Source organism: Crocodylus porosus, unplaced genomic scaffold, assembly GCF_001723895.1.
Source record: "Crocodylus porosus isolate Cpor-Errol unplaced genomic scaffold, CroPor_comp1, whole genome shotgun sequence".
NCBI lineage: Eukaryota > Metazoa > Chordata > Crocodylia > Crocodylidae > Crocodylus > Crocodylus porosus.
In genome coordinates, this window is record NW_017728918.1 from 9,483,317 (window position 1) to 9,493,019 (window position 9,703).

Here is a 9,703-nt window from a genome sequence, read left to right on the forward strand (position 1 = left end):
CACCAGCAAAGGAAGAAAGATGGGGAGGAAAAAGTTAGCGTAAAGAGGCCAAGGACAAAGTTGCATCTATTCTCCCCTGTGCTGTGGCTCCAGCTGCTCCTCACTCCACCATAGCTCCCTCCTGGGGGACAGGATCTCCAGGTGCTCCCCCAGTCACCGCTTCCTCCCCCCGTTCTCCCCCACACCAGGCTTCCCTGTTCTTCCAGTCTGCCCAGACTTCCCTGAGGCACCGTTTCTTCAGGGCCCTCCTCTGGGGGCTAAAAGGTACAGAGAAGAGTAACTAAGATGCTGAGGAAGAAACAGCTGCTACATCAATAGGGAGTGAAAAAGGTTAGGACTCTTCAGTCTGGAAAGGAGAAGGCTGATGGGGATATGACAATCATGAAGGGGGTGCATAGAGTGATTGGTTCTTCACCAGGTCCCAGGAGACCAGGACTAGGGGGAACCTGCTGCAATGAGCAGGAAATGGGTTTAAAACTAGTAAGAGAAGGTACTTTGTTCTAGGCAGCACGTCATTAAGTCACAGGACCCATCACCACTGTGGGCTGCAGAGGCAGGGACTGCAGCCAGGTTCGAAACGGCACGAGACACATTCACAGATGACAGATCATACAATCCTGGAGATGTGGGGCTAGGAGGGCCCTGCAGAGGTTAAATCTATCCAACACTTGCCTGAGTCAGGATCAGCCCTGTCCACACCATCCCAAAGCCATTGTCCAACCTCTTAGCAGAACGATGATCAACCCTGACACAGAACAAAGCAGAGCCCCTGAACCTGGGAGTTCGCATGAGCATGGGAGTTAGGGGTATGGCCCCAGTATTAGGACTTCCTCGATTCCTAGAACTGCCTTCCTCTGCAGCAGGGGTGCGGCCTGGGCTCTCTTGAGCATACAATAACCTTTTATAGAAACAGGATGTTGGCCACCATGGTCCCCCACTTTCCCTGTGGCACGTGCAGATGTGATGTCTTGTGCTGTGTCAGTGTTAGATGATGGATTTGTCTGGGATGCTTTGGAGAAAGCTGACCCTGCCTCAGGCAAGGGATTGGACTAAATGTGAGCTCTGGAGCAACCTTTCAGCCCTACTTCTTTAAGATTTCTATAAAATGCTGGAAGCTGCGTGGCAGGAACAGGGGGAAAACTGTTCTCAGTGGTGGCAGACGACAGAACAAGGAGCAATAGGCTCAAGTTGAAGCAAGGGAAGTTGAGGTTCAGTATTAAGAAAAACCTCTCATGAGGAGGGTGGTGAAGCACTGGAACAGGCTCCCCAGAGAGGTGGTGGAGTCACCATCCCTGGAGGTTTTTAAGACCTGGGTAGATGAAGCCTTGGCTGGGGGATGTAGTTAGGGCTGGCCCTGTTCAGAGCAGGGGGTTGGACTAGATGTGACCTCCTGCTTAGACCCAATTCACTCCCTCTTTCAGCCTCCTCTCTTGTATGAAATAGGGTTTTTGTGTTGAGATTCCTTCTGAGTCTAGGTCTGAATCCACACAGGACTTTTAACATGCAAATGGCAGTCACGGGCTGAACCTGCATAGGTGGCTCCGTTTTTCTTAAGCAACAGCATCATCTGAATGTTGGGCAGGGTCCCACCGTGGGCAATGGTGACTCCCCTCAGAAGCTTGTTCAGCTCCTCATCGTTGTGAATGGCCAGCTGGAGGTGGTAGGGGATGATGTGAGTTCTCTTGCAGTCTTGGGCTGTGTCCCCAGTCAATCTGAATATTTTAGCTGTCAGATATTCCATCCCTGCAGCCAAACAGACTGGTACCCCCTGCTCCCACTTGCGTAACATAAATGTCCCTGCAAAGCAGCCGGTGCTCATGGCCTACAGGGAACTGCAACCTTGCCTGGGAAGTCATTGTCAACCCCTTGATTCGAGGATTATTGCTACCGCGGCTCATGGCTGGGTCTTGAGGCAGATTAAGAGTCCAATCTTTGAGACCTATCTACAGAAGTTGCAGGTCTTTCTGCAGGGGAGAGGAGGCTGTAGGTTGGGATTTCTCTCCTCCTTCCTCTGCTCTCTCTTCTCTGCTTTGAGGGCAAGATGCTTTACCTTGAAGTGGGCATCCACTTGGTTGAGGCCGTGGCACCCTTAGAGTTGGTTGGCAGCCAGCTTGATGTCAACATCCAAGGCGTCAATGATAAAGCAGACATTAATGATGTGTAAAGGAAGAAAATAAAGCATACATCCATTTTCTGGAGGTCTGCCTTCCATGTGTCCCTGTAGCACTTCCCCTGGTCACCGCAAGATCTCAGGCCATTGATAAGCTTGTTTTGGGTGTTGAGTAGGCACACAATGTCCAGCCCAGCTAAGCTGATGCTTAAGGATCACGCTGAAAAAAGAAGCATCCATTTTCTTGAGGTGTGTCTTCAACATGTCCCTGTCGTGCTCCATGCTCCCAACTCCACGCCGGTAACACTGGCTCCAACAAGGATGCTGGCATTTGTATGGCAATTTTCCCATTGGATGCAGAGGATCTTCCAGAGGCATTGTTGGCTATGCCTCTCTGGGCTCTTGACATGACGACAGCAGCACCCGAGAAGACGTGGCTGTAGCTCTTAGCTTGGCTTTTGCCTGAAGACCAGACATAGCTCTAAGTTTGGTTTTTGCCTGAAAACCTGGCTTTGGCTCTTAGTTTGTCTTCCTCAGCTCCGAGGGACTGCTGATGAAGAACCCGCTGCCTCACACAACAACGTGCCCCCCTTGCCAACAAGCACGTGTATCCAGAATCGGGCTCCTCAGTCACCCGAGGACCCACGGAGCCCAATGGATGTCATCTTCGACTCCGAGGGACAGCTGACGAAGCTCTTCGCTTGGCTTTCTCCTGCCGCAGCTGGATGACATTTTGCTCCGAAGTGATGCCGTTCCTGTTCAGAAAGACTTATCCCCTTCGGGTGCACGGGCTTATGCCTGATAAGTAACTTATTGGCCTCTCTCAAGCAGGGAGGCTTTGGGAAAGGTGACGACCGATACCTCGGCTGCTCTGTGGGAAGGAAATGGAGCACGACGGGAGCCAGCCCAGGGCGGTGCTGAGAGAAGTGGCGAGCCCTGTCACCAGGCCGTCCTCACCCCTCTGAGGGAGCTGCACCCCCATTCCCCATCCCACCCCACCCCTCAGGGCTGGGAGGAGCGCCCGCAGGACCCTTCCCGGCATGCCCCGCGCTGCGCCTCACCTCCAGCACCACGGTGCGCATGCGCCCGCGCTCCGCCAGGTAGGCCGCGCTGTCCGGGTGGGCGTAGTGCGCGTGCAGCACGGCTAGCGCCGCGTGACAGGCCTGCGCCACCAGCGCGCCCCGCGGCCAGCGCAGGTCGCCCCGTAGTACCACGTACTGCACCAGCTGCCGGGGGGTGGCCGCCGCCATCTTGCGGGGCGGCCACGCGCGGAATGCTGGGAAGACCCTGCCGCCATCTTGCCGTACGGCGCGCGCGGGGCGCTATCCCGGAAGCGGTATATACAAGGAAGAGCCATCTTTCCGTACGGAGCGCGGAGGGGGCTGGGAAAGGGCGCGGTGGCGTGAATACGTTATTCCGGCGCGGGCAGTTTGAGTGGGACCGGAAGTGTTGTGAGGCGAAGATGGCGGTGGCGGGAAACTTGCGGGAGGGTGAGTGGGCCTCAAAAAACGTGGAGAATATAGGTGTGAGGGGCCCGCGGGAGGGGACATCTAGCCCAGCCCCAACGGCTTACCTCTCCCCTCCTTTCTCCCAGGGGTGTTGTCCCATCTCGAGAAGCTGGAGGCCCGCGCCCACGAGTTAGCATTGAAGGAAGAGGAAACCAAGCAACAGCGGAGGCAGAAAGTGGCCCGGCTGAGAGCCAGGATCAAGGAGCTGAGGCAACAGAGGGACGAGCTGAAGATGAAAGTGAGCCTGAGGCAAATGGCGGTAAGAGCTGAGCGCTTGTAATGACCCAGCGGGCCCTGCCTCGTTCCCGGTCTTCCCCACGCTGGCAATCCCCATATATCACCACTATACCCAGCTGCTTAAGAAGCTGGTCTGCCCCCATTTTAGGATTTTTTTCTGTCTCTGTCACCAGTGAATGATCCATGTGTCTCGCTCAGAGTGATGGCACCTTCTGGGCATCGGCCTGAGCCATATCACCAAGCAAGAAATAGCTGTATTTCACTCATTTCTAGGCTGCTTTTTCCTGATTTCTCTAGACGGGCAGGCAGGAGGAAGCCACGAGCAGCAGTGCGGAGCCTGTCCAGACAGCAAAGATGAGGGAGCAAGTTCTTCTGCAGTGGAAAGTGGAAAATGTTGAGGCCATGCTGCATGTATTTTACCTCACAGGTTGGTACAGGCCTGAATGGACGGTTGATTTCAGCAGGTGAAGGATCTGGAGGGTGAACCTGCTGTGTAATTGTCCCAGTCCCAGTGTTTCTCGTGTAGCTTGAAGCAAGTCATTACAGGTGCACCAGAGAAACTATTTCAGCTTTTCTGTCTTTTGCTGAAGGCCTCAAAACCAGTTCTCTGAGGCTGAGCTGATTTATCTGACTTGAGCTGTACTAGCTAGACTGTGTTACTCAGAGGCGCGTGCTTTAAATTGACACGGATCTCTGGTTTGCTTTGAGACGGGTGGAAAAGTCTCTGCTCTACTGCTTATGGGGCAAATGTTGCGCAGAAGATGAGCAGTAATGTAACCCTGGCCCAGCTTGGCAGTTAGAGTAGAAGTGTGACTTAAATGACTCATGCTTCGTAATTCTTCCAAGTTAGGAGCCCTGTCTGTCCACAGAGAGCATGAGTGTATTCCTGGTGTAAGAAAACACTGAGCCTGCCATGGTGTCTTAGCAGAGCTTCCTAACCCTGTGGTTTTGTGATGGCACTAACGACTTCTTTCCATTTCCAAGGAATTAGTGGGAAGCTGACCAAGCATGGAGTCTGTTTCTGCCTCAGCACCGCCTATGATGGCAACTACCTGGATTCCTACTACCTCGATATTGTCATAAAGCAGCCAGTTCGGATCCGTCGCCACTCTGTGCCCATCTTCATCCCCTTGAAGCAGATAGCTGAGAAGTACTTGCAGACAGACATCCGGTGCTTCCTGACTACTCTGTCTGCTCACCTGAATGCTTATGTTGGGAGGAAATACCAGGCAGATTACTTACAGGTACGAGTCACCCCAGCAACCACTTTAGTATGGTCTTTATCCTTATACATGTTAACGAATCATAGAGAAGTGGGGCTGGAAGGGACTTCCATGGGCCATCTAGTCCAACCCCCCTGTCTGAGGCAGGATCAGCCCTGTCCAAACCATCTCAGACAAATCCATAATCTAAACTCTTCATAAAACTACCATCATTCCTGACACAAAACATCACACCTGAACCTGCCGCAGGAAAAGCAGGGTGACCACGATGGTAAATGTCCTGCTTCTATAAAAGGTTGTCAATGTATGCTCAAGAAATCCCAGGCCAGAGGCCGTGTCCCCACTACAAAGACAGGTCCTGCTTGGAGCAGGGGGTTGGACTACATGTGACCTCCTGAGGTCCCTTCCAACCCCCATTTTCCATGATTCAACCTGTTGTATTTGGTCTCCTGATTGCTTCAGAGCACCCTCACTGTGCAGTATTTTCTTTCCTCCCATCTGGAACAAAGATCTTTTTCTCTTCATCCTACCTACTGCGTGTACTTGCGAAATCACAGCATCTCCATAGCTTTCTTTTGGCAAGAACCTTCCTCTTAGCCCTTCAGCCACAAAACATGCTGCTGTGTCCACCCTCTGTCTGCAGGATGGAAACCTCAAAATGCCTGTTACCTGCGTGATGCTTGTATGAGGAGACAGAGTCAGGGATATTCAAGATTTAATGCTGCTGTGTTTGTCTCCATCCATGCAGAAGCATTTTTCAGCCTTTCTGGGCAGACACTGGCAGACGAACTCCTTGTGTAACAGGCTGACCTTTAATTATCACGTGACAACAGAAAGCAGCACCTTTCCCTTCAGGGTAAAGCTGGTTTATGGAGACCTTGACCGCAGTCTTCCCACGGAGGCCAGCGTTTCATGCAAAGGTAAGAGGAGAGTATCCATGTCTGTATGGAGAGCAGGTACATGGGAGCAGCTGCAGTGTAAATCAGTCTGCTCTAGTTTTCCATAGTCTGCCTGGGGTCATAGTCACAATATTGCTTAACCTACTTGAGCTGCAGCACTGTGGAAAAGCAGGTTGCTTAACTCCTCCTGTGTACTTGGCTTTGTCCTGAAGAGATCCTGGCCTCTTGCTATACACTAGTTACAGATCTGTTAAAGTCTCAGAGCTGTGACAGCATTTTGGATCTACAGGAAGAGAGAAGGGGAATTTGGGGTGCCCAGGGTGAGACTTGACTCGAAAGAGTCGATGCGTAGTAGAGAGAAGAACCTTCATGCAACATGGTTTGCTGTTGCAAGAGCCATTGGCATGTTCTGTGTGTCAATGTTTGGGCCACCCAGTGTATTACAGCACCATTCCCTGACACGGAAGGTGAGGTGTGGCCAGGTTTGAAGGGGACCCAGAAGTGTGCACTCCTAGCCACAGTCGCACCTGGTTCTGGGCTGGTAAAACCTGTAGCGGTAGACCCCATGATCTCCCAGGGTGAGAAAGGAGAGAAACCTTTCTGTGCATGAGATGTGATTCCTTTCAGTGCTGGGCTTCTTCAGGGGAAGCTCTCTCTTCCCCTTGGAGCAATGAGCCCTTTATGGCCACAAGGCAAACCCCCAGCAGGCTTTGAGTCCAGCTGCTGGGAGAGGTCATTGTTCTGTCCACAGGGTTCAGCTTCTTTGTGGGGCAAGATCCGACTTTTACAGTGCTTGCCGTTGGTTGGATGGTATTGGTGTGTGCAGCGTGCTAAAACACTAGAAGTGGCACCATAAGGGGTGGGCAGCGTGGTTTGATGCCAGCTGTGCTGGGGTGGGTCCAAGGCCGCACTCCAGCCTCAGTGCCCCTTGGGTTACAGCCAGCAGAGGAGGGGGTGATGTTGGAGGCAGTTCCTTTCCCTCTGGCTTCCTCCTGCTGAGGGAGGGGGGTGGGTGTGTGTGTGGGGGCAGGCTTGGATGCTGCAGTGATGGGTGCTAGTAGGGGAAAGCAGTTAAGTGGATAAGCTAAGCATACGAGGTGCCCTGGGTAGGGGCTGTCTCAGTGCCAGGAAACAGTGAGGCTGAAGCCAGACAGCCTTTCCACCACAGGCTGCTAGCTGGCTATTCTATGCTCCTTCTCAGGGGGAACAAGGGGAAGGGAAAGCGAGTGCAGGGAGATCAATGGGACTGAAACCCTCTAGGGCAGGGAGGAGAGATCAGTAGCTGTAGCAGGTGCGAGTGGTGAGATGGCATCCTTCTTATCCCTACTGACTTACTGGTTTCTTGTTGGAGCAGAGGATGCACCTGCCTCACTGCTGGAGAAGGTGGCAGCTCATTCCTCCTTGTTCACGCACATGGCCCTGCACAAAGCCTTCGACACCTTCAGAAAGGCAGCAGAGAATCCAGATGACACAGAGTAGGTGGACAGCACCTGTCTGTTCACAAGATGTACGTCCTGTGCCCTGAGGCTGCTGCTGGATCCATGCTCTTTGCACTGGACTGGTGAACCAGACCCCACAGTGCCAAGATCCCAGGCCCCCAGAGGTCTTGAGGTGCCTGATCTGAGCACACTCTCTGCGCACACCCCATGTTACTCTCTAGTACCTTACTGGGCTGGGCAGGAAACATTTACCACTGGAATGGGACGCCTGAGATTTTCAAAGTCATGAGCTACTTGGATGAGAGAAATTGGTACCAGCGAATGCCAGGCACCAGGCTTAGGCCATGGTCATCTCTTTATCTGGCCCCTGAGCATTCAGTGGCGTGGAGCAGGTGCAGATTCCCTCTGTGCTGCTCTGTAAATGGCCTGGATACTTCTAGGCCTTGTGAGGAGATTGCCCTAAGGCTGGATCAGCGCAAGTGCCCCTTCGTGATGGCAGTGTGGCTTGCCCAGGGGCCAGAGTTTCCTGATCACTCAATGATTATGGTGGAGGCTTTGGTTTAAAAGATTTGACAAGGCGGGCCCAGAATGTGTCTGGTGATGTCATCAGCTAGGCTGAAATCAGGGGCACGCGCTTCTGTGTGTGAACGGGACCAGAGCTGAATGCCGAAGCCTTCCCTTTGAGACGCATTAAATTTCTCAGCAGCTTGACAGAGCCAATGCGCCTCCCCTTTACATTACAGTCCTGAGCTGCTTTCCTTGTGCCCTCATCTGTGCTGGCGTTTGCCTTCCTTTTTTTCAAATGATGCTTCCTGGAGGCACTTCCACTTTTTTAACTTAATAAAACAATGATTGTTATAGAAAATCTTGTTACTTCTTACTCTGATCTCTCCACATTGAACTTGTATGTCAAGTCTCCCCTGTGACACCAGACAGCCGAGTTTCTGTTCCTCTCTTGTGTTAGCCTACAGCTGCAAGGTTTGAGCTGGAAGGAGACAACAGTGGGCTTTTATTCTACCTCTGAGACCGGGTTAAATGCAGCCTCCAACCTGCCCTTGCAGCTGCAGCCTGAATTTCCACAAGGAGCAGCTTTTCCAAGCACTGTATTTCTGCCTGGGAGGTTGAGTCCCTTTGGCTCACAGAGCTTGTTGGGGGTGTTTCTGAAGGGTTGCACAGGGCCCAGGCAACTTGTTTGGATTACTGCGCTGTTGTAGCCTCTAACTAGAGCCCTGAAGGGAACCAGCCGTGTTCCCTGCACTGTCAGTCAGCTAGTGATGTTGGCATCCTCCTTGCACCCTGCTGCTCACCCCAGTGCCATTCTGGGGCCTGCTGCTGCTATAGCAGCATCTGTGTCTGCTGCATTGAATGTGATGCTGCTTTTCCTGCAGCTCACTCAGGGGTTGAACTAAGGTGAGACTGAAGTGAGCTGTCCCCTTCTCCAGTGAGACTGAAATGACCTGTTTATCGTCCCCTGTGCCATTCAGAAAACAAGCCCTCCTGGCTGCGTGTCATGAGCTGCTGAGCAGTATCTCGGGGCTCATGTCACACCAATCCTCAGTGCAAAGGAAGGTTTTTCCACAGCATTTTTAGGGCTTAATGCCCCAAAATGTCCTGGTAAGAACCTGGTCACGCTGGAAAGCTCAGTGCATTAGAGAGGAGGGGGTGGGTCCCAGCTGAAGGCTGGGTGACTTCCAGGCACTACATCTTGTATTAACCTCAGGCTGGGTATGTGCCCTCACAAAGGCGGGTTGCTGGGGCAGTGACTGCTTCTGAAAGCCCCTGATCTGTTCCTTGTGCCCCCTTACCTCAGCTGGGGAGTGCTTGAGCGGGCCTGGTTTGAAATGATTTGAGCAGAGCTTAAATCTCTCACTGACCACAGCAAGTTCACCAGTGCTGGGTACTGGCTCCTGGGAGCAGTCAATGGCCTTGCCTTTCTCCTGCTGCTCCATCTTTTCATTGTTGTTCCTGTACTTGCCCCAGTGTAAGTAACCGGGTGGTGTGGGGCCAATGTCCAGGAATGACAGTGCCACTGAGATCATGTGTTATAGCCATAGCCTAGTACTTGGGGCATTCACCTACCAGCAGGGGAGCCCCTTCTCCAAATTGTTGCTGCAGCAAAGGCCCAAAGCTGGCATCTTTTGGCCTTGACTCTGCCTTGGGCAGCAGGCTGAAGTGTTCAGGGGGAGTGACCAGCTGCCCTGTTGATGTTGCTCCACTTAGTGTATGTGAATACTCACCAGAGCTGGGATTTGCCAGAAGAGGGCTCTAGCCTCGGGACTGCAAAGCC

At 52.7% G+C, this 9,703-nt stretch overlaps 2 protein-coding genes across 2 annotated transcripts in view; one reads left to right on the plus strand and one right to left on the minus strand.

Moving 5' to 3' along the window:
- Window positions 1–3,426, minus strand: part of PTRHD1 (peptidyl-tRNA hydrolase domain containing 1) — a gene marked incomplete at its 5' end in the record, with an annotated part of 5,664 nt that extends 2,238 nt beyond the window's left edge. Inside the window, one exon of the mRNA XM_019537235.1 lies at window positions 3,172–3,426. Within this exon, the coding sequence (XP_019392780.1) occupies window positions 3,172–3,426 (255 nt within the window). The remainder of the gene's footprint in view (window positions 1–3,171) is intronic.
- A 130-nt stretch (window positions 3,427–3,556) lies between these two features.
- On the plus strand, window positions 3,557–8,281 carry CENPO (centromere protein O). The gene is made up of 6 exons (XM_019537234.1): window positions 3,557–3,600; window positions 3,705–3,877; window positions 4,153–4,282; window positions 4,840–5,099; window positions 5,827–5,998; window positions 7,332–8,281. The coding sequence occupies exons 1-6, from the start codon at window positions 3,573–3,575 to the stop codon at window positions 7,454–7,456; spliced, it is 888 nt and encodes a 295-aa protein (XP_019392779.1). The 5' UTR covers window positions 3,557–3,572; the 3' UTR covers window positions 7,457–8,281.
- The last annotated feature ends 1,422 nt before the right edge of the window (window positions 8,282–9,703 follow it).